The sequence below is a fragment of the Alexandromys fortis genome, unplaced genomic scaffold (genome assembly GCF_014885135.2).
Source record: "Alexandromys fortis isolate MF-2015 unplaced genomic scaffold, M_Fortis_MF-2015_v1.1 scaffold_51, whole genome shotgun sequence".
Classification (NCBI taxonomy): domain Eukaryota; kingdom Metazoa; phylum Chordata; class Mammalia; order Rodentia; family Cricetidae; genus Alexandromys; species Alexandromys fortis.
In genome coordinates, this window is record NW_026067925.1 from 10,154,404 (window position 1) to 10,178,930 (window position 24,527).

At 49.7% G+C, this 24,527-nt stretch overlaps 1 protein-coding gene across 3 annotated transcripts in view; it reads left to right on the forward strand.

Annotated features, from left to right (window-relative positions):
- Positions 1-24,527, forward strand: part of Susd4 (sushi domain containing 4) — a 123,532-nt gene that overhangs the window by 93,276 nt on the left and 5,729 nt on the right. For 2 of the 3 annotated variants that reach the window (XM_050142877.1, XM_050142876.1), the window contains exon 6: positions 23,295-23,493. In XM_050142877.1, the coding sequence (XP_049998834.1) occupies positions 23,295-23,493 (199 nt within the window). The remainder of the gene's footprint in view (positions 1-23,294; positions 23,494-24,527) is intronic. The other variant, XM_050142878.1, reaches the window with a different exon arrangement.

Sequence of the window (24,527 nt, forward strand, 5' to 3'; positions counted from 1 at the left end):
TGTTGAGTCCCTCTCGAGACTCCAGGAATTCTCTTCACCCAGCTCATTTTCAGAGGATGTTGTCGTCTGTCACTGAAGGGAAGGCGTGATGGCAGATGGGTGAAGACAGAGGCTGGCCACATCACAGTGGCAGTCAGTCCCTAACTGCTGAGTTAGAGGACCCGGACCTCCATTTGGAAGTCCTTCTTCTAGGAGATCTCTAGAAATAAAGTATGGGGCCATGATTCCCTCCAGAAAAGACCACACATTCAGTGAGATTAGGCTTTGAAAAGAAAGATGTTCCAACCAGCGCTGTCTGCTGTTTTAATTAAATGCCTGTGAGATTCGGGTATTCATTCTGTGAACGTTTTAATGCTTAGCTGATGTGGAGTCTGCAAGACCCAGGGACAAGTTAGTGACTTAAGATCTCTGCTGCTCTGGGGTTCCTGTAGTTCTTCCTGCTCCTGGTGAGACCCCTTCTGCCTGCAGGGGGAGGTGGGCTTAGAATACCCTACCTGTCAATTATCTAGGGTCCTGGCTGCCTGCTCTGAGGACAGGCAGAAGGGCTTCCTGAGTGAGGCCTTCCTGGTTCTGAGAGGGCTGCTGCTGGATGGGTCGTCTCCAGAGAGGTTGGTGTGTTTGTCCATTGGATTATCCCCAAAAGGAGCAGATTGCTCTAGCATGGTGGTTCTCAACCCTCCTAATGCTGAGACCCTTGAACACAGTTCCTCGTGTTGTAGTGACCCCCAACCATAAAATTATTTTCACTGCTACTTCATGGCTAACTTTGCTACTATTCTGAATCATAATGTAAGCATTCCTGTTTTCTGATGGTCTTTGGGGCGGGGTCACGACCCACAGGTTGAGAACGGCTACACTAGACATTTTGTCTGACAGTTTGAACAGTAGCTGCCCCAGGTTCTCAAGGCTGCTTGGCCTCACGCCTGGCATTTGTACTGAGAGCAAAGCTGACTGGCCCTCTGAATCATGAGCCCAGAGTGACCCCCCAACCCTATTCATGTCCCAGCTCACAGGGCAGATGGCCCAGCTCACAGGGTGAGAATGAGTTGTGATCGGTGATGGTTCAGTCACCGGGCAAGCTGCCGTGTGGTCTCCTCAGAACCCGCTGGGGCCCAGGGGCCCTTCAGGTCGGCATTCTTTCGTAAGAAAAAGAAGAAAAGCAAGAACCCTGTTTGGCCAAATGTGAAATAGCTTGAAAGGTTCCAATTTGAGATCAAAGCTCAAAGCCAGCTTGGATGTGGGGGACTCATTTTGTAGTTTCCCAAGTCAAAACACATTCAGGTGCTAGAGGCAACCAGCCTGAGAGATGCTTGTGGTGATTTCTCCCTGCGGGATTCCCACCTTCTCCAGGCACCTAAGGACTTCAAAGGAGAGGCCACAGGAATCTGAACATCTTTGGATGAGAGGCCTCCTTTGCCTGGAGCAGAGAGCTCCTGGGAGACAGGCTGCCCTACCCTACACACCCAGCACCCCACTCTCAAACCCAAGGGGGTAGATGGAAAACTGAGAGCTGTCTGGGCAAGCAGCCTCTTCCCAGGGAGGTGACTGCCAATCATGGCCCGTGATGACATCTGCTGTCACCAGCTCCCCTCTTGCAGCCAGAATCTTTGGGCTCCTATGTGTCAGCTTCTTGCCTCCTCTCAAGGGCAAGCAAGGGAGACCCAGAATCTCTCACTTTCCCTCCTGGTGTCCAAATAAGGAAGGCCTCGGTTAGATGTGTAGCTTAGTTCTCTGTCGAGCATCCCACCTAGGACTTTGAGAACAAAGGGGATGACAGAAGAAGGGTCACCTCAGGGACACCGTGGGTCTCACATTACCCCACCCACCCACCCTCCCCACGTCCCCCTGCCCTACAGAACCAGGTATTGAACCCAGGGCCTTGGGCATGCCAGGTAGGTGCCCCACTACTGAGCTACATCTATAGCACCTGGTTTTTAAAGACAGCATCTATCCAGGTAGCCCAGGCTGGCCTTACACTTGCTGTCTTCTTGCTTCAACCTCTGGAGCATTGAGATTGCAGGCTTCCTGATGCTCGTTTTGAATGACGGACCACAGAAGACAAAGCCGTAGACATCGTCATTGCCTCTACCCTGCTGCCCTCGAACACCTCCTCTGTGGAGATGGATGGGAGCTGGCTTGGCTATGGCCTGGAAGTGCTGTACCCATTGGGGTTCCCACACACAGTCCCAGGCTCTCACACTGCCAAGCTGCTCTCCCTGGGGGAGGGCCCATGACTCTCCACCACCTCTCCCTTCTGGACTGGCATTCTTGAGCAGGAGGAAACAGTACTCTGAATGCCACGATCCTTGGGGCAGCTTTCATAGGAGTGTCCTCACACCCCCACACTGCCCTCAGCTCTCTTGACACTTTGAGGTGCTTCCTGCAGGCCGCACAGTGGCTCCTTTATTCTTGATCACATCCCGGTCACAGTTAGAAGCGGGTGTGATGGCAGCTGTGGAGGCTCCCGTCTTTCCCCAAGCCTCCGATTGGATCTTGGCTAAATTCACTGTAAGCTCCTCTGTCTGGATTTGAAGTAAAACAAGAAGAAAAGCCTAAGAAAAGTCACCTTCCAGAACGTGTGTCTCCTGAAACCCAGGCCTTAGGACACAGAGGCTCCTTGCTGACTGTCATTTACCAGGGCACAGTTTACCCAGGGAGTGTGCTCACTTGGGCTGCCTCTGAGAGGGGTGTATTTGGGGGGGGTTGTCTTTGATTTGGGGGCATTCGTGTCTTCTTGGGGAGGCCAAACAACTGAGAGTCACACAGTCAGCCAGCCTTGCCCCTCTAGAAGCAGCTGTCCGACCTGTCTGCTTGTGAAGGGTAATCTGAGAAACCGGCGAGCCCTTTGTCATCTTTCTTCAGCCTTGAGGTAATTCCAAGTAAAGGAATTTTACAGAAAGGAAGCAGGTTGGGTGACTCCCCTTGGCCTTGGCTGCCACCTACAAAGAAGAAGCGACCCTGCCCCAAGATGGCGCTCTTTCCCCAAACTTCCCAGCCACTGAATGACCTGTTCGGCCAACCACAGGCACCTTCCTAATCCATCTCTGTTTACTCTACGGTAGAGTTTTAGTATGCAAACATGTTTGCACATGTTTGCGGGGGCGGGGAGTGTAGTGGCACATGAATGTCCCCCAGATGCCCTGCACACCCGCATACAGTGGTGGGCACTATGGGAGTTCCTTTCCTTTCTTTCCCCGCCTCTCCTTTCCAGATAAATCTCCAGTACCAACCAGAGTAGTATTGAATGCTTGGGACTCTGCTTTATTAGAATTCAAGTCTTGCTCCCCTCAGCTGTAGTGATAATAGCAGTGACCAACCGGTCACCCAGCCCCTCCCCCACGGCTTCCCACCCTCTGAGTAGACCAACTGGCCGGGGCACAGTCTCCATTAGCCTCTTCTGGCCCTTGAGGCTCCCCGCAGATTCACCCGCCGTCCCGGCAGCAGCTGTATGCAATATGAAATTGAATCAGCAGAAAGTGAAAAGAGCAGTGGGTGCCTTTTCTGCCTCCTCTTTCCCCGACGCAGCAGTGGGACATCTATTCACAGGCAGTGGAAGGAGGCCTCTGGCTGTATCTGCCCACCCAGAGCGACCCCCTTCTCCACCTCTTTACACTCAACAGTGAGAGCAGGCAGTTTGGGATGACTGTCCTCTGTGCTCTGAGGCCCAGAGAGCCGCTTAGTGAAAGAGCGCCCCCTGCAGCTTTGTCCCAGGCTGTCCCTCTTCCGGGCAGCTCTATTTGGTCAGGATTTTTCGAAAGAAGAGTCTGGTTGGATTTCTTTATGCTTTGGTTTGTGTATTTGTTTGCTTTATCTTTTGTGTGGCTCTGGTTGCTCTAGAAGTTGATTTGTAGCAGAAGCTGGCCCCAAACTTGCAGCAATCCTCCTGCCTCTGCCTCTGAAGTGCTAAGATTACAACTTTGTGCCACCACACTTAGCCATAAAAATCTGGGAAATGCACCCTGAGTTCTGCCTTTTCGAGAGTAGAGGAATGATTTGCTGGGATCCTGAACATCCTGGGGCCTCTTCTTCTCTGATTTTCAGCCTTTAGCTGTGCAAGTGATGGTTAGTTTCTCACCTCAGTCAGGAGCCTGGCTTACACCAGTCAAGGTTGGAAGGGGTTCGGGGATCTTATTCTCAAAAACAAAAGAATTTTCATTTGCTTTGAAGACACGCGTGCGTTTCCTGGGCCAGGAAGAGAAAGGGCCTGCTCCATGTCAGGGATCAGCTCTTGAAGTTGTGTCTGAAACGCTCAGAGGTCAATTGCGAGCACAGATGCATTGCCCTGGCCTGGACACATGTGCCACTTTTGTGCCCTCGCAGTGAAATGCCTGTCACTGGCTCTGTCTGCCCGACAGCCTCCTTGCCTGTGACCCTCAAGAGGTATTGTATCAGCAGGAAATGCAAAACAGCAAGCAATCCTGTTAATTTATTGTCCATAAGCAATAGTAAATTATCCTAACGCTTTTTCAATGCACTGCTCAACATGACAGCCGAGTGATTATGAGAAAATGGCTGCCTGCACGCTACACCAGCATTCTCCACAATTGCTGCACCTGATATTTTCTTTCTTTCTGTCATGAGTTATTGCCAGTGATGCCGTCCCCTTTCCTCGGTCATAGATGCTTGTTCTTCAGAGAAACTTCGCCATAATGTTGAGAATAGTCTCCTCCTCTCCCACGAGCCCCTCCTTTCTTCCACCAACCCTCTTCCCCTTCCCCCTCCCCCTTTTGCTCCTCTTTTTCCTCCTCCTCCCCTTCTCTTTTTCTGCCTGTATTGATTAAGAAACACTGACCTTTTTCTTTCAAACATACACATTGTGGGGCTGGAGAGATGGTTCAAAGTGGTTGACTCCTCTCCAAAGGGCCAGGGTTCCATTCTCAGTGGCTCATAACAACCCTCTGTAACTCCATTTCCAGCAGATCTGATGTCCTCTTCTGGCCTCCTTGGGCGCTGGATGCTCATGGTGCACAGACATACATGCAGGCAAATGCCTGTGTACATTGAAACCCCACCCACATACACACAAAAGGAAACAAACAAGAAGACCTAGTTCCTGTTTTTCAAGCAGACCCAAGGTCTCAGGCTTTGTTGCTGGTGGTTTCTAGGCTCGATGCCTGTTATTATTACAACACATGGATTGACCCAAGCTCCCCTTCCTCCTCTTCCCGTGGGCCCACCATTCATTCACTAGACTTAGCCCCTTGCCAGGGCCTGCCTTGCCTCCTTTCGTCTTGTTAGAAATGTGACCATCAAACTCCATCTCTCCTGGACTTTGACAATGAAATGATTTTCCTTTTAAACTTTATTTAGGGGAGAAATTTCATCTGAGGTTCAAGGAACAGGACAGGTGATTCTTCTTCTGTAAGCACAGACAGCCATCCTCTACCAAAAAACTGTGCTTGGCTCCCATTTTTGTGGGTCTAGAAGCTCTCTTTTTAAAGAAACAAAACAAAACCAAAGAAAAACAACAAGGAAAAAACAAACATTTTTTAGGTCTTATGTGGATCCATGCCCCAGACAGTGGGGGCCATTTTGTAAACAGAGACCACTCATATGTTTCCTGTCCATCCAGACCCAAATAATCACACAGAAACTACGTTAATTACCACACTGTTTCGCCAATAGCTTAGGTGTATTTCTAGCTAGCTCTTACATATTAAATTAACCCATTTCTCTTATTTTATATTGTACCATGAGGCTCATGGTTGGTTACCTCTTGCTTCTTCGGCAGCTTCATGGTATCTGCCTCCTTTGGCAGCTACACGGTGTCTCTTTGACTCTACCTACTCTCTGTGTACATCTTTCTGTTCTGATTTTTCCTCCTGACTATACTCTGCCCTGCCATAGGCTAAAGCAGCTTCTTTCTTAACCAATTGTTACAAAACATATGCACAGCATGCAGAGGAGAATCCCACATCATTCTTCCACAGAAAGGATGCCGAAGGAAGATCACCCCTACCAGACCAGAATCTGCCTCTCCACAGCCCATCCCTCCACTCTCACCTGGCAGGCCACTTGTCCTGGGGTTCCTGTTTAGGGCAGATGCAGGAAATGCCCCTGTCACCCTGTTCCTGGCCCTCCCTGAAATACCTTCCCGCTATGGCCCTGCAGTCCTTCCCATCACAGCCGCTCTGCAGATGAGCAAGTCTTTGTTTTGCAGGACTTAAGTGGCAGTTCCCTGAAGATGCAGAGAGAATCACTGGCTATGACCAGTGCTTTGAGCCCCTCCCAAAAGGAGCGACTTCATTACGCTGGATATAGATGACCACTGCAAGTGGAAATCCTCCACGTTTGTCCTTAAACCCTAGGATCTCCTCCAACCCTGCTCCAGGCAGGATTTATTTCCTCCTTTCCTCACTAGGACGTTGGATGACTTGTATTTCATAGTAATAAAACCTCTTGCTATCAGGTACAACACAAAAAGTAATAAATCCCCTCCATCACCACCACTGTGGGGCCGTGCCAGCCTGGCAGAGCACTGGGGTCATTCCTCCTGGCTGTTTTCTTTTTCCTTCTCCCACCCCTTCCCCACAGCGCTTCACGAACCATTGCCGCAGCCTCCTTCCGCTTCGTCCAGGGCCACTAGACATATGGGTGGGAGAGAGTAGAATGGTCCACCAGACCCTGTACACCTTGCATTTGAGACCGTGCCTTTTGTTAGCCTAGAGGTCACAGAGAAGTCAAGGCTGGCTGGGCAGTGCACCCTAAACACCCACCTATCACCGCCTTCCCAGCTCTGTGAGCTCTGTGTATCAACTTGTGCAGCAAACACAAGTTTGTCTCTTGTGGCTGTGGTCTCTCCTGGCCAGCCTTTGTTTGTTTGTAGATAGTGCCTGGTATAGTTTGAATATGGAATGTTCCCTGTAGGCAGGCCCTGTGTTTGAGTGCTTGGTTCCCTGATGGCAACCCTGACTTGGAAGGTTGTTGAACTCTCTGGATGGGGGCTCAACTGTCTGACGTAGGGCCCAGGGTTCAGCTGAGAGGGCTCTAGGCTAGGTGCACTTCCTGCATGAGCTCCTTGCTTCCTAACTGCTGGGGCCATGCAGCCAGCTGCCTGCCACTGCCACGGCCATAGCTGCAAACCATTCTGTCACACCTTTGGTGTCTTGCAGGGTGGCGGGATTGGGGGGCTCTAGCCCCTAAATCAGTGGTTCTTAGCTTTTCATGGGGATCACCTAAGGCCAACAGAAAACACAGATATTTACATTATGATTCATAACAGTAGCAAAATTGCAGTTATGAAGTAGCAACGAAAATAACGTTATGGTTGGGGTGAGTGAATGGTCACCACAACACGAGGAACTGTGTTAAAGGGCCGCAGCATAGGGAGGTGGCCACCCACTGCATAAACCATTAACCAAAGTAAGTTCTTCCCCTCTCTCGCTGTTTCTGTCAGAGCAACAAGAAAGCACACCAGCACCGGGCCTCACTATATAGCCCAGGCTGATCTTTAACCTCATATCTTTCTGTCTCAGCCACCTAAATGTTATGGTTACTGGCAGCCCTACCCACCCAGCAGGGCTGGGGAGATGGCTCAATGGGTAAAAGCTTGCTGTGCAAGCGTGAGGACCTGCATTTGGTATCTACATACATGCAAGATGTGGTGAGGGCTGGGGGTAGATCTGTCATCCCAGTACTGGGGTGAAGGCAGAAGGTAGACAGGCCATTCCTGAAGGACTCATTGAAAATGGCGCACCCCTAGTCCAGCGAGAGACCCTGTCTTTACAAGATGGAGAATGATAGAGATATAATACGCTCTTCTCTGCAAACTCCTTGTCAGAATTTAGTGCGCTAAATACTTGTGCGGCCCACATAGTCGGTGGCTCCCACGTAGTAGGTGCTCACTGCATGTGACTTTTGCGATCACCACTGCAATTTTCTCTTATTTCTCCTAATGTGGCTAAAAAACATCGGCTGCCTCTTTTTCTTTGAGCAGCTGCTTTTGGGCCAGACACTCTATGCTTGCTCTTCTATAGAATTGGTTCTTATCCTATAAAATCCCTGCAACGTGGGCATCTCTATCCCTGTCTTCCGATGATGGGAACTAGAGCTCAGGAAGGAAGTGGAAAGAAAGTGCCTGAAATGCGCGTGAAACAGAAAGGGAAAATCCCCAAGGTCTAGTGGTTACTCAGGATCTGAGCCAAGACCTGAGCCCAAAGCCACTCACGTGGTGCCCACGGCAAAGCTGCCTGGAGTCACACCACACGATGATTTGTCCTGTCTTCTCTGTCTCTCTTCTCTCCTGCTCTCTCTCCCTCTCATTTTCTTCTATTCTATTCTTCAGTGCTTCTCAAGATTTGTCCATATATCACAAAACTAGAGTGCTTTTCCATGGACTAACATGTCCTTTTTCTTGTGGAATACTGTACACTTCATTCCTTTTTTTTTTTTTTATTTTTGTTTTTGTTTTTGTTTTTCGAGACAGGGTTTCTCTGTGGTTTTGGAGCCTGTCCTGGAACTAGCTCTTGTAGACCAGGCTGGTCTTGAACTCACAGAGAATCCGCCTGCCTCTGCCTCCCGAGTGCTGGGATTAAAGGCATGCGCCACCACCGCCCAGCCTGTACACTTCATTCATTGAGTTTTTCATTTCAAGGGACAGTCCTTGGTCCTGTGAGAGCGTATATACTGTGTGCCCCTTGATATTAGTGACTGTTTCCCCATCTGCTAGGACTTTCTATAAGATCAGAACAAGGAAGCATCAATTTTTAAGGAAAAAAAGAAATGATGGCACGAAAACTCAAATCTCAACTTGAGAGGCTGAGGCGAGAGGATCAAGAGTTGAGAACCATGTAGGTCCCTGGAGAAAGTGGGACCAGAAGGTGGAGTCTCCTGGTAGGAAATGACCTTTGACCTTGATAGCTGACCAATGCTAAAGGATTAGAAAGGCATCTGATTGTTTTCTTGACCTCACTTGTTGCCTACTGAGCCTGCTTCTGGGAGGGGTTCCTTTCTGTTGAGCTGCACTTGTTACAAGTCAGGCTTGCGGCTGCACGGTTCATTAGAAAGATGGGTGGACTCACAAGAAAGCAAGCACAGTGACCCTGTGAGTGTCCAGAAGAACTCATTGGAAAGGACTAATCTCTAGTGCGTGAAATAGTGGTAAGAGGAAGGCTTAGCACATCGGCATGCCTGCGTTAAACACACAGGCAGGACTTGTGCCCTAGGCCAAGATGCCCTAGCACGTACAGGTGCTTGCTGCCAAGCCTGACAGCCTGTGTTTAATTCCTGGAACTCGCATAGTTCAAGGAAAGAACTGACTCTCACAGGTTGGTCTCTGACCTCCACACGCAAATAAGCAAATGTTTAAAAAACATGTTCTTTTTTATGTAAGAAATAAAGCAAACACCACATTTTCACTATACTGAGCTGACCTAGATTACCGTGTTTACAAAGCCAGGGTCCCCCGTGGGGAACTTGGGCTGCCGTTCCTCCCATCTCTGACATGATACTTGAACTGCTGCGGTCACGTCCGAGTTGCACCCTCAGCCTGCAGTCCTGTTCCCTTGGCCCATGGTTCTGGGTTGGACTGAAAATGGTACCAGTTTGTCTGTCAGAAGAACTCTGCCTGATTCAAACACGCTGATGTCCCTCCTGCCTAGGGCCTGAAGCTTGTGGTAGCTTTTCAGATTGGGAACCTAAGAGACTCAGCCAGATCCCTTTTCAGCCCTGAGTGTAGAAGCCTGAACCAAAGCTATGTCCACTGTGTGGGCTGCTGTGCGCAGCTGCAGTGTTCAAATGCTGCTGCTAATTGCACTGTGCTGGCAGATTGTATCTCAGCCGTCCGTGCGTTCACACTTAGGAAGGGCTGTTAGTATCGATTTTAAAGGTGGTAGGTTTTGGTTATGCAGTTGTCATACGTAATTGTGTTCCCTTCAAGTACAGAGCTGTTTCTGTTTTCTTTCTTGTTTTAAATTTAAGAAATCGCAGTTCATGTGAAATAACTGAGGAGGAACACTGTGACTGTTGGGGTGCTGTCTGTAACCTTGTAACACCGAGCCATTAAAATGCTCACTGCTTTGTGCTTTTAAGCAAAAATTTCTATTATAATTTGGGGAAATCCAGAGAGGAGAGGCGAGGCGAGGTGAGGAGAGAAGAGGAGAGAGTTGGGGGAAGCCTGGGCTACACAGTGAGAGTCTGCCTCAAAAACAAACAAACAAACAAACAAATTTGAGATTCAGAAAATCCACACTGATTTATCTGTGTGCCACCTTGGTCTAGCCTGTGGAGGGAGAATGTGAGAATTATTAGGATATCCTAGCAACCTTGAACCTCAACATGGTCTCTGGTGGCACAGGCTTTTGTGGGCTGCTGAGAGAGGCAGAAGAGACAAGTGACAGGCGCTCTCTTATGTGGGAGCTTTCTGGTCTACCTTGTGGAGCACACTCCTCCCTTTCGTCTTGAGCCCCCGATTTCTCTCTTAAAGAAATAAAGAAGCCTTGATTGCCACCGGGAATTCCAACCTGTAGCAGGTTACGTGTTGAAAAGGGTACCCAGACTTCAGAACACTCTGACACAGATATATTCTCACCAGGCTGTGGCTAAGACTGCTCCTGATTTAACTGAGCGCTCCTGCCATTTCAGGGAATAGTTGCATCTTTGGAGCCCAGAAACACGTCAGCTTTTGATTCCAGCCCACCTTTCCCTGCCGCAGACACTGCCCGTAGGTCTCCGGTTCCCACCAGCTGCCTCTCCTGTGCACTCCTCCATGGCTCCCGTGTGGCTATGACACTGGACACGCAACACATTGCTACTGTGAAGCCTCAGGCTTGTTTTTACACCAAAGTCTAACTGTTGACATCAGATGCCTGCTATATTTCTTCAGGAGCCCCCCACTGCAGTGACTCTGAGCTAGAAAGCAGGTCATAGCCCCTCCCTGGGGGCTCTTGGGTAATATTGATCTTGAACTGCATCTGTCAGCGTATCTCAGAGCAGGTGAACATCATATTCCTCCCAGCCTGGAAACAAGCTGAGCCTAGCCGCGTGATCGTTTGCTTCCTTGGGTGGGCACATTTATTGGCCTTCCATGTTGTTACAACAAAAGTGCAAAATGTAATGTGCTGTATAATGTTTATTGATTTTCCCTGAGTGGAAAGCAAAGTTTCAGATGCCGCCTTGGAAACAGCTATGACTTTGGCATGCAGGGGTCCATACAGCTTCCTGGATTCATTATCTAAGCTTGGGTCGGACTGGGGACAACTGTCACAATGGCAGTTTTGACTTCTCGAGGCCTGCAGCTCTTTTGAGGAGCAGCGGCTGATTGATTCTGTACATTATCTGCCTGAAACCACAACCCCTTGCAGAACTTTACAAATGACAGCGTAGGCTGCCTGGAGGTAATGTCAACACAGAGTTGTGGATCTCTTCCCGCCATGCCTTGCTCTGCGAGGCCAGATGATGGCATGAAGTACTGCTTCTTGGCTTCTTACCCCTAGGCTTATCTTCAAAGTGTCCTTATCTTCAACTTCATTGTGAGCAACTCACCCGGGCATTTCTCTAACACAAAGCTTCTGATTCAGTGGGTGGGGAGTGGCTACAGTCTGCACTTCCAGTGTGTTTTTAACTCACCCAATGCTGGTGATCTGTGGACTCCAGTTCCAACAGTAAGAGTCTGGTGAAAGGTGACCAGACCAGATACCATGGTGGTATAGTTCACACACCAACTCTGCTACATGAATGTGCCGAGCCTGAATCCAGCATGAGTGTGGTGAGCCTGCATATGGTATGAGTGTGGTGAGCCTGCATCCGGCATGAGTGTGCCCAACCTACATCCAGTGTGAGTGTGTCAAGCCTGCATCCGGTAGGAGTGTGGTGAGCCTGCATCCGGCATGAGTGTGCCAAGCTTGCATCTGGCATGAGTGTGCTGAGCCTGCATCCAGCACTTGGTGAGAGGAAGGAGTTGGTTTTCTCAGCTGTCTATCACAACTGCACAGAGCAGGCATTTTAGCTTGGATTGCCCATTAGAGTTACTCAAAGGGCTCTTAAGAGTTGATGAAGTCCACAACCCAGCCCTGACCAATTAGGCAGAGTTTCTCTAGTGATTCTAGTGTGTGTTTGGGGCTGAGGAACCACTGGCCTAAAATAGTAAGACACTGTTCAAGGAGCTGGAGAGACAGCTCAGCTGTTAAGAACACTGGCTACTCTTCCAAAGGACCCTGGTTCAATTCCCAGCACCCATATGGCAGCTCAGCTCAGAACTGTCTGTAACTCCAGTTGCAGAGGACTGGACATCCTCTGCATGATGAACTGTGTGCATCACACAGACATAGATGCAGACAAGCATTAGTGTCCACAAAATAAAAATAAATCTTTAACAGGATGACACTGTTGAAATGCAGCTTTACTTTGGCAGCGAGGGCGCATGCTGGCTGTGATAACTCCACTGAACACATCAGGGGTGCCCACTGTGCTGCGTCACTAAGCAGACTCACGCCCATTCCTTACTCCTTATGCCAAATGTAAGGTAAACTGGGACTGTGTGAAGGTCCCAAGGGGCGGGCTGTGGCGGAAACAAAACAGAAGTTCCTGTTTGTGATGCAGTGCAGTGTGAGTGTTGCTCAGTTAGACATCTTCTTATCACCAGCTGACCACGGACTCTGCTGTGTTGAAATATGAGTGGCGGGGCTGCGTCCCCAACACCCCGGCCGCTTGGCTAGCTCATGCCCGAAATAATAACACACAAACTGTATTCATTGAAAGAACTGCTTGGCCCATGAACTCTAGCCCTTATAGGCTAATTCTCGCACCTGGACTAGCCCATTTCTAATAATACGTGTAAGCACTCCAAGGTGCGCTTACCGGGAAGATTCTAGCCTCTGTCCATCCTGGGAGAGTTGAGCATGGTGTCTCTGCTCCAGCAGAGCTATCGGGTCTCTCCGGGAGCAGAGCAGTGTCTGACCTCACTTCCTCTTCCGCCCAGAATTCTATTCTGTTTACTCCTCCCATCTATGTTCTAAGCTATGAGGCCAAGCAGTTCGTTTATTATAATTAACCAATTACCTTCCTCCATCACTGCTGTCTTCAGACGCCATGGGAAATTATTTCCATTCTAGCTAATATGGAAGAGACTTATGGGTCTAGCCTGAACTCATGGCACCAGTTGCTGTGTGTTACTGCTAGCTGTGTATTACTCTTGGGTCTAGCCTGGACTCGTGTGTTACATCTAGTCACAGTGAATTGACTAGAACCTGGACAGACAGGGCCCAGGCAGTGAAGGCTGGAAGCATACTCAGAAGTAAAAGATCAGTGTGGCTGTGGTGAGCAGCAAGCAACCTCTGCCACTCACCATGTGGGGTAGAAGTGGATGCATGATCTAAGGGGTCAGCCCTTTCCTACATGAAAACATCTGTGCCCTGCATGCGCCTTTGGAAGACATAAGGATGAAATGATCCATGAAAGCAGTTGGGCTCACGCGTTGGAAGGATGTTAAAATGCTGGAGAACATGGGTTATAGTATTCTGCACTTACACCCTTCTGTTTGTATAGATATTCATGAGGAGTCCAGGCTGTTTGTAAGGTTGTTTTCCTCTTTTGCATGGGTTGAAATATATAAATGGACTAAGTACTTGATAAATAATCCATAATTCTCAGATGCTAAACAGTGGCCTCCTAGTTTACTCAGACAACAAGTATCCACGGAGAACAGTCCACCCATCTCTCTACCACCCTGGCCTTGGAGCTGCTCGGACTGTGCCCACATCCGGCTCCTCCTCCAAAATGAGCCACCCCGCTCGTGTGTGATCCATCCCCTCTCATCTTCCTTCTTCGGTCCCTCAGCCTGTATCACCGGTCTTGTCCACCATTCTGAACCATTCCCACTGCCGTCCACCAACCATGAACGAGGTCCAGAACTCTGGTGGGGTCCTCTTTGACCCTCCAGCCACCCCATTTGCTGCCTCCCCTCAGCAGACTTCTTCTCCCACCCATTCTCGGCACCGTCTCCAAGTGGATTTGGTTCTACCGCCAAGTCTCAAGGTCACAGCGATTTCCATGTAGCCAAACCTATGGTCACACTTCTCTTCCTGTGGTTCTCAGTTCACTAGGGAGCACTCCCTCTTCCTCATAGCATTCCCTCTCGGCATCTGTGAAACAACCGACCGTGTTCTGCTCGTCTTTTTGTTCTCTCTGATGTCTTTGAATTTGGACTTGGGACCCTTTCTCTACTTTTTCCCATGGTCAGAAATACTGTCTTTCTGCTCATGACTGCTGAGCTCTAAATTTATCCTGGGCTGTTCTCCGGGTGCCTGATTGATACTCACTGGCAGCTCCAACCTAAGAAGAACAAAGCTGAACTCGGTACCACTCCTTCCCACACGGCATCTACCTAAGGTGGTGAATGGCACCACTGTTAACTCAGGTCCAAAATCTGGCCATCATCCTTGGCTCTTCTCCCAGGGGCCCCCAAATCCATCTATCAAAGGCCTCTTATATAAAGAGAACTAGAATGTTCAAAGGGCATGCCACCGCTCTCCTTCCCAGCATGTTGGCCATCACTGTCTTGATTCTAGCTGCCATCATCTGTCCAGGTCATGACAACCATGTGCTAATAACGCTGCAGGTCTGTGCTGTCCCCCAGCTGCCAGCCATACACACAGAAGCCAGACCTGGCTTTTAAGGCTGTGCCAAGCCTTGCTCTTTACAGCTTCCCATTGCATTTCTGACAAAAAATCCCAGCTTCTTAATGTGGGACTGTGGACCTCACATGCACTAGCCCAGCTGACTCCTTAACTGGTTGCTATGCAACCCTCCCTCTTCTGTCCCACATGGCATCATCGGTCAGGCTCCTGTTCAGTGACTGACCTGCGTTCAGAGCGCTACCTCTCCCAAGCACATTCTCTTCCCCAGCACTCCCTTGGCTGAGCTCTTCCTGGTCTCTCTGCCTTACAAAGCAGTGGATACTGTAGTGGTTTGAATGGGAATGTCCTCCATAGGCTCAGGTGTCTGAACACTTGTTCTCCAGTTGGTGAAGCTGTTTGAGGGAGGCTAAGGAAGTATGTTGCTATGGGAGGGCTTTGGTTTTGATAGTCTTGTCCTGTATCCAGTTTTCTCTGCTCTGCTTTGTGCTTGCCACTGAGGATATGAGCTCTTAGCTCCCTGCTCCAGCTGCCATGCCTCCCACCAAGATGGACCCTGATCCCTTTAGAACCATAAGCCCAGATAAACCCTTCCTTCTGTGAGTCACCTCATCCATGGTGTTTTATCACAGCAGTAGACAAGTGACTAAATGCAGATGCCTTTGGGATGAGACCAGCATTCATCACCACAGTGAGAGAATCATGTGTTTTACTGATTGTTTCCCAGTGTGTTGCAAATCGATTTTTCTATTCATCTTGTTGTGGACTCTTAGCAAGCAGCTGCCGGCCAGGTTCTGATCTGAGACCTCACAGGAGCAGAGCTGTTCTGGATTTCAGCCTAAAGGCCATCACCCTCAACAGTTGGTTAAAGCAGATCCTTGGAGCCCCTCGTACTGCTAGACTCGTTCCACTGCCTCCCAGTGGTCCCAGGAGAGAACTTGTGATCGGGTGTAATTGAAAGCAGTTGCTGGTTCTCTTATGAGCAATTCCTTCCATTGCTGGCAGGAAATCCATGGTTCCTTTAGGCAAAGAAGGAGAACAGAGCAGCTACTGACTACACCATCAAGAAACATCACTGAACCTCCGGGGAGGCTTGATGGATCTTCTCCTCCTCCTTCTTCACCTCCTCCTCTTTCTATTCCTCCTTCTCCTTCATTCATGGGATCAAACTTTGGGCCTTCCGCATGCTAGGCAAGAACATTCCCATCTAATTGTATCCCCAGACCTCCAGAAGAGTGTAGGCCTAAATTCCCAGTAGTGGAATCTAATCTGCAGTGTCAGGGTGGGCCTGAACTCCAGTGGATTGTCCTGCATTATGAAGGAGCAGAGACCTCAATGGTGTCCTTGTATGACCTACCCTCTCCTGGTGGAGACTGCTCCACCCACAGCTTCCCTCTCTCCCTGGCCTTTTCCTCCTTTCCCTCACTCCTCACTCCCCTTGGGCCCTGTGAGCAGTCATATTTGCTGTTTTGGTCAGTGTTCCATTGCTGTGAAAACACCATGACCATGGCAGCTCTTGTATTTATTTGGAGCTTGACTACGGCTTCAGAGGTTTAGTCCATCTTCATCATGGTGGGGAGCATGACGCATGCAGGCAGACGCGGTGCTGGAGAAGGAGTTGAGAGCTCCACATCTGGATCCACAGGCAGCAGGAAGAGGGAGATAACTGGGCCTGGCTTGAGCATTTGAGCCCACCATCAGTGACACACTTCCCCCAACAAGGCCATACCTCCACCCAAAAGCCCACACCCCTTAATCCCTCCCAAGTGGTCCCACTCCCTGATGACTAAGCATCAAACATAGGAACCCATGAGGGTCATTCTTATTCAGACCACCACATTGCCTCCACGGAAGTTCTGTCTCTTCTTCCCTGTCTCCCCTCCCCCCCCCCATGTCTGGAGAATCCTCAGCATCCCCTAATCCCCTCTGTATGTAGCCCATTTCTATCACGGAAGAAGCATCACCCTCGGCCTTTGGTCTCTTAACCACTTTTCCCTGCCCCTAGTTCTGGCATCCATCTGAGATCCTACTGCACACAAAAGAACTTCTAACTCCTATTAGTCATGCCTGCCAAGCTCCCTAGGAAGGTACGCAGGGTCGCACTCCGTCCTGGCTCTCCAAGTATGTGGTTCTCAAGTGTCTGAGCAGACAGGTAGGTTTTCCCAGTCAGAGAAATTGTCATTGCTTAGGTACTAACCGTCTGAAGACAGGATGTGATTCCATTTCAGTTGCTGGGTGGGGGAATAAATGATCTTTAAAATAAGCAAAATAATTTAGTCAACATATAAGATAAGAAAAAGAAGGATCCAGCAAGCCTAGATAGGCTATTTGGATCTCTCTGCCTAAGGGGGCAGGTACCCCAGGGCTAACTCTGGAAAACCTGTGCTTAGAGCATGCATTGGCTTTCTCTCCCACTTCGTTTTGCTTGAAGTAGTAGTTCACCTCCCCCGAGATCAGATGGTGGAGAGGTAAGCCTGGTGTACACAGGAGAGGGAGAAGTAACTCAGGTCCCTTCACCTGTAGCCAAACGAAATGTGTGGACCATATAGGGGTGGTGGTGACAGTAAGGGCTCTTGCTTCTAATACCTCCACAGTATTAGCTGCCTGGCCTTGAGGAGACCCTCTGAGCCACGTTCACTCTGGAAGAAACTGAAGATCATCTGGGAAATGCAATCAGAGGCAGAATGGGGGTGATGTGGCATCACGGTGACTCAGGGACCAGATAAAAGCACCTTAGTGCAGGAAGGGTTGGCTTATTTTAGATCCTGGTGTCACGCACGTCTCAGCCCATTGTGTCTGGGAAGCAGGAGGCAGTGACCCTTTCACATTGTAATGCCAGAAACCAGAGCACAGATCCGACTCGGGGATGGCCATTACCTCCTAAGGTCTCCCCCAGTGACCTGCTAACATCAGCCAACCCCATCTTCCAGAGGCTCCACAAACTTCAGCATAGTACCCTACGCCGGGGAGTGTTCAGAATATGGGCCTGTAGGGGACACATGAGATTCAAATCATGACATTGGTTTTGATAAGAGAAGGTGCTGATATAGCAAGGCTGGGTGTATCACAGGGAAGTCCCAGAGAATAGGGCTGTTTACCTCCTGGGAGCTAAGCAGGAGTGCTAGGAAGCCCTGTTGGGCTTCCTCAAAACATTTAGGCTTTTGAGCTGTGTCAGCTTCCTAAGAGTGAGGTAGTTGTCTCCCCAGGGAAGACTCCCCATACTTCCATGTAGAAATAACCACAGAGCCAGGTGTGCCAGGATGGGGCCAATGGCAAGTGTCCCTGTGGTTTGTGTGCCCTTCGTGAGGAGCATGCAGCAGGGGTTGGGAGGATGGACACTCTAATGTACCCTTAATTGGAACTTGCTTTGGCCAGTGTTTGGGGAAGGGACCTGCCATTACCAGCATCCTTCTTGAAGCAGAGAGGCTGTGGAGGTGGAGGAATCCCATACAGTCAGCACAGTTCCTTCCTGTCCCCAAACTCTTCCAGAAGCTTCACTTTTAACAAGGCTGGGGGCACGGGGGAGGGGGTCTCAGTCCTAACTGTGATAACAAGCCACTGGGATAAACCCATTGCTAATAAGCTCCTTGCTCAGAGAAAGCCTGGTGAGAGTGTATCATTTCCCTTGCTTGTTAGATAGGAAACTGAGAAGGGAAAAGAGGCAGAGGGGATAGGGCCGAACTCATTCCGTGTTGCCAGAATGATCCTAACACCGAAACCAGACGAGCATGCTATGTGATATCCACAACAGAATATTAGCAAATTGAGCCCAGCAATGCATAGGAGAGTATTCACTGTAGTAAATGGGCTTTCCCCCTACTTACGACAGCTTTTCAGGACTGAGCGGAGAAGCATGTGTATAGACATGCAGAATGCACAAAGGGCCCAGGAAGGCTGCGGCTGTTTTTGCCATACTCTGTCCAAATGTGCAAAGAGGGGAGAGAATCAGGGGTTTCACCGTGGGGACAGACCTTGGCAGCAGGGGAAGGAACTGCCTGGGTACTTCCCAAGAGGCAGGACTGGGAAGAGAAGTGGACTTCACTTGGGAAACAGGTCTGATGCAGACCTCCAGCTCCAGCTCTAGTCACCGTAGCCAGCGTAGAGCAGACTGTGGGTCTCTGGCCCCCATCTCTCATCTCCTGTCCTCAGCCCCACCTAGCCCATGTCTGTTGAATTCTGTGAGTGACGGATAGGAAGCTGTTCTGCCACCATTTGGCAGTTAGGAATTTCCCATTGGTCCTGCAAGGAGGCACATCCCACTGTCCACAAATAAGAAGTGGAGGGCCCGCACCTAAGAGACAGAAATCAAGACCCATTCCTGACGAAGCCTCAGCGGAGCCTCGCTTGGATTCTTCTGGTAAAGGCCCGATATGTGGGCCGCGGTCCTGCAAAAAGTCGCCAAAAAGCAGTAGCTGCTGTACATCTTCTCTGAAGTTGAAAAAATGTTTTACAAACTAAAGTTGCAGAAGATCCTTTGTTCCTGCCACACACGGCTTTTACTGAGAGCAGGTCACTAAGGGGATCTGAGTCTGGTTGGGGTGAAGCTGTGGCGCACCAACTCATGGTGTTTCTAGAAAACGCATGGATCCCGCAGAAGCTCAGCACACAACACTGAGAGCAGGTTGTTTGCCCTGTGCCTGAGGCCGCTATGTGGTCAAGGGTGTCTGTCAGTCTGTCTGCCTCCTGGGGATGCTGTGGGGAAGAGGCCTAGCAGAACTCAGAGAGCCTCATGGTAGGCAGTGTTGTGGATGGAAGTCCCTGGAGCTCAATATTAGGACTTTGAAATAAGCCTCACGTTTATAGCCTTTCTGATGTATGTTCATGCATGTTTGTAGGGGTGCATACATGCGTGGGGGTGGGGCAGAGGTCAAGCTGAGGTGTCATTCCTCAGGATGCTCTCTGCCCTGTTTTTTGAGATAGGGTGTCCCACTGACCTGCACCTTGACAGTTGGCCCGGAGAGCCCTAGGGATCCACCCAGTGTAATCCCAGCACTGGGATTACAAGTGTGCATAGCACACCTAGCTTTTTTTTTTTAAATGGATTCTGGGGACCAAATCCAAGTTTTCAGGCTTACACTGCACGCCCTTTACTAACTAAGCTATCTCTCCAGCCCATCAAGTTTATAACTAATGATACTTTTGATGCTTCCTTCCAAGTCAGAAGAAGCACCCCGCACCCCCAAATTACCCCTGTGCAGGCTTCCTTTACAGAAAGCTAAAGGTACAGTCAGTAGAGCACGGAAAGGTGTGAAGATAAATGTTTCCACTTGCGGGCGGGGGGGGGGGGGGGGGGGGAGATGACACACATCCATGGCGTGCCAATTCTGAGAGACTGTAAACATCCACAACCATTTGTGTTTCCCTGGTCTCTGAAGAAGTATGGTGACCGGAGGCTCCAAGCTCTCTGATTGTTTGGTGCTTCTCTGCTCGGGAATCCTCATATGTAAAGAGCCTGGCATGGAGCCTGGGCAGTGCCCGTCCTGAGAACAGATGCGGCAGAACCCCAGTGAGTCTGCGCAGTCGTGATGCTAATTGCCATTATTTATTCAGAATCGCAGTGCAGTGCATTTTGCAGAGATTCTGATACTCCTGATAACCCTAGGCATTAGTGATTCTTCTCAAGAAGAAGTTATGTTGGCTGTCTGCTCCCCTGAAGCACAGGGGCATGAGCCAGGGTTTGAACACAGAAATAGACAGCTTCACCACACTGACAAACTGAGTCCCTTTGCCTGGGGTTTCATGTACTGATTCCAACAGTCACTCATTCTTCAGGCTAAGCCGGAGGACATCCTGCTCATAACCACTTACACACGTTGATGTAGGGCTTCTTTAGTGAGGTGTCCGAGCCCTGGAGGCCCCATCTGGTAATTTTCCAACCCTAGGTTGGCCCTTGGGGACTTGTTCAGACAGCCTACTATGCAGGAGCCTCTTGATGCATGGTGTAGCCTTTTTCCCAGCAGTTTCGGCGAATAACAGAATACTTCAATATATGTCTGCATAGTGAGATGGTTACTAAATCTAAGCCATGAACACCTCCATCTCCCCATAGCTGCCTTTTCATCTGAGGGGAGAGCTGAAATCTGCTTTTGCCCAATTTTAAGGGCACATAGCTTAGCACTCCCCGGACTGTAGAGAAGATCTCTAGTCTTGTTTATCCAACCTAACCAGTTTGTATCCTTTGACCTATAACTTTCTGATTCCCTACCTCCTGACTGTTCTATTTTGTTTTTATGAATTTGTATTTTATATATATTCCATGTACTGGTGAGTTCACAGTCATGCAGAATTTTCTGTCTCTGGCATATTTATTTCATTTAGCATAATACCTTTGGTGTTCATCTGTGCTTTTGAGAATGGCAGAGTTCCCCCTTTAAAGTCTGAGTGATATTCCATGGGTTATATCACATTTCCCTTATCTGTTCATCAGTTGGTCGACCAACATTTTATACACCTTCGCCCACAGGAAGGGTTTTTACTCGTGTATAGTACTCGCAGCAGTACAGGGGTTAGGAACCCTCAGACAGACAGTTGATTTTATCAGCCCTGGAGGCCGCTGGGCCACCCTTCCCATTACCCTTCCATGAACCAGTGGGGAGACGGCCACACAAAGGAGGGCTGAGTAAGGGAGGAGACTGTGCTATTGCCCTTCAGTTCTCAGAAGTGTAAACATTGTGGGTATCTTTTCCCTGTTCTTCCTGGTCACCAGCCATCCTTGCTAGCCAGCTTGCTTACCTCCTGAGCACCCTGTGGGTAGCCAGTCTGGGCACAGAGCCCTTGTAGAAACAGAAATAGCATTGCTTGCCATTATTGTGCCATGGTGTGGTCGTGTGCCAACCCAGAGGACACAACCCCTGGCAGCAGAAAGCTCCTCAGTGTTGAAGTCAGAACTCGGTGTTTCCAGTGCCTGCCTGGAGGAATCTCCCATCAGCCACTACCTAGCTGTGCACACTCCAGACCTCAGATCCATCTCTGGGCCTGTGTTCCAGACAGGCTACCTGCTACAGACCTCACTTCTTAGACTCCCTGCTGTAAGCTGCTTCAAGCGTCCCCCAATCTCTCTGTCCTGGAGGCAATTCCTTTGGCTTCAGCTTCTCCAAGACCTCTATTGTCCTGCTTTCTACTGGGACCCCAGCAACCCCTTCTTCCAACCAGCCAGGAGTGAACGTGGCCTGCTGTTGCTAATCTTGAAACTTACCAGTTGTCTTTGCCATTTCTCTACCTCTTCACTGAGTTCCTTCAATGTTCAGGTTCTAGCCAATCACACTGACCAGCGATTACAGGCTGGCTGTGACCTGAGGCCTTCGCTGCATCCCTAAGAGCAGCCCCCAGACACTGCTGGCTTCATGGGGACACTGAAATGAGAAGGGACTTGCTCGTGGCCATTGGCTGCTGAGTAGTTCTGCTGGAGCTCGGTTCTGTTCCTACATGTGTAGCAAATCTCTGCTCCCTCTCACTCGCCTGTTGCTTCTGTAACATGTCTCTTTATCTTTAAAGGGGCTAGTAAGACCTACATTGCCACACTGTTTTCAGGGTTAGAGATAGGGGCACACCTTGGGTCACCTCCATCAGGGGGGCATCTTGTTATCTAGCTCGAGGAGCACGTACCAACAGGAAGTACCCCCATATACTCTCTGAAAGCTTTGGTGAGTTTGAGGTGTGGTGCGTAGTGCCAGGGGGTTCTACACTAGCCAGAGTATTTGGCTGCACCTAAGAAGGCTCCAACAGTTGGCTCACCCTTGGGTTTGTCTAACCTGTCTTAAAGCCCGTTTTTCATGGTTTCTGAGGTGCCATCTGAAAGGCAGGCATTGGTAGACTGCGGTCTGATTGTTTCCTGAGGGGTGTTTCAGTGGCATGCTCTTTAGGGCTGAGCCCTTCTGCAGACACAAGAGCTCTTTGTGGCATGCCATGCATGAACAGCAAGCTCCGCTGAATCCGTCTGCCCAGGGTCAGAAATGAGCCACATCCCACCTTGCAGCCCAGGTGGGATCTCAAGGTGGAGACTGAAAACAACCTTCTCCCCCTAACATCATACGACGTGGGTCAGAAAATTCATAAACATCATCAGGACATAATAAGCTTCCACTTGATGGGGTTGTTGAAGACCAGAACTTGCAAAGGGTGAAGGGACTCATTCAAGGTGGCTTGGTGTGCGGACAGAGGGAGAAAGCGTAGGACTTGCTCCCACTGCCCTGGTGGCAACTGTGTGAGGGGCCAAGGCTAGGACTGCCAAGAGAAGTAGAAGAGTCCTTTCATGTTTGCCATTGGTCCATCCCCAGCAGGACATGAGGGGGTCAGGCGGGGCCACGGCTCTCCAGTTTGAACAGTTCCAGGTAACTGCCTGGGTAACAGAAGGAGTCTTGGCAGCACTGTGCCACTGGGTAAAGATTTTGTCCATAAATACCTTAATTTTATTTACTAGGTTGTCTGGCACATAATAGCATGCATTATTAATAGAGTAGCTTAATACTATCTATTAAATAGGCATCCTATCGTATGATGAGCTCTCATTTATGAGGTGCTTTACAACACCACGTGACCCCATCCGTGCTCAGAATATCCTAGCAGACTTCCACTGACCTTCCGTGAAAACACAGGCCCAAACTGCAGTCTGGTATTTTGAGTATAAGCATATCCTGAAGTAGTTGCCATTGGCCGTGCCTGTATTGTGTCTGAAGGGCTCCTCCCAGGAGCCTGTTGGTTCTGAAACTTTTATTCTCCCCAACTGCCCAAGTTTGTCCACTACCTCCTATGGTGAGTCACGGAGATTTCATCTGCCACCCGAGGCCTTGCGAGCGCTACAACCACGGGACCGTGGTAGAGTTCTACTGTGATCCCGGCTACAGCCTCACCAGTGACTACAAGTACATCACCTGCCAGTATGGAGAGTGGTTCCCTTCCTACCAAGTCTACTGCATCAAATCAGGTGAGACTGCAGGCCACACTCTTGGGCCTCCAAGCTGGGGCCAGGCTCTGTCCTGAATGGCATCTTATCTTATCATGAGCCTCAGGACCCAGGCTGTAGAAATGATCTATTATTATAGATAGGGGTGGCTGTGTTGGACTCTGCCAAAGGATTCCAAGCCTTTTTGCAGAAGGTCAGTAATATTTATGGGCTGAATCATAGAGCTGGAACCCAGGGAGGAATTCACCTTCTGCAGTTTCTCACAGCCTGGGTGCCTCCCACCGGCAAGGATGCAGGCCCATGGGTGTAACCAGAATGATGAGCATGGCTCAGGGATCTGAGCGGTGGATGAACCCACCCTTCTCTTCCTTTAAGGGACACATCCAATAGGAATAACGTCATTGTGGGTAAGAACTGATGTCACACAGGTGGAGACTGTCTACAAGCTTCACTGCCTCCTGGTAACTGATGTGTGTTAGCTGGCCAGCTTTTCCATGGGTCTCCCACACCCAGGCAGTGGCCCCGTAGAGGAGACCTGGCACCAGCACGCACCCTTCACCTGCTCCTCCTACTTCTGCCCACTCCTTCCAGATCATAGCCATGGCTGCTGCCCGAAGCAGCAGTGTTGGTTGGATGCTACTCTTCTGGATACAGATGTGATGCTGGGTATCTGGAGGCATGGGTTGATACTATGAGCCAGCAAGAGGAGAGGCACTGAGTCAAGAGAATGGCCACTGCGTGCAATAATGGGATGCAATATGCTGGGAGCATCGCTCCACAGAGGGTAGAGTGATGGCCAAGGAATAGACATGGACCCTCGGTCTGCACGGCCCTTGCTACACTCCATTCTTTACCCCACAGCATCATTTTGACCCATGTCTGAACAGGTTCTTCAGGGCAGGACACATTTCTCTCTCTTCAGTTGCATTATTATTGTTTTGGCCCGACCTAAGTTCTCCTACCTGGGCTGCAGCATGAGCATGCATGTCTGCAGTCTCACTAGTATCTACAAATACACCACCTGCCAATATATCTTCAGCCTGGCAGGTCCCATG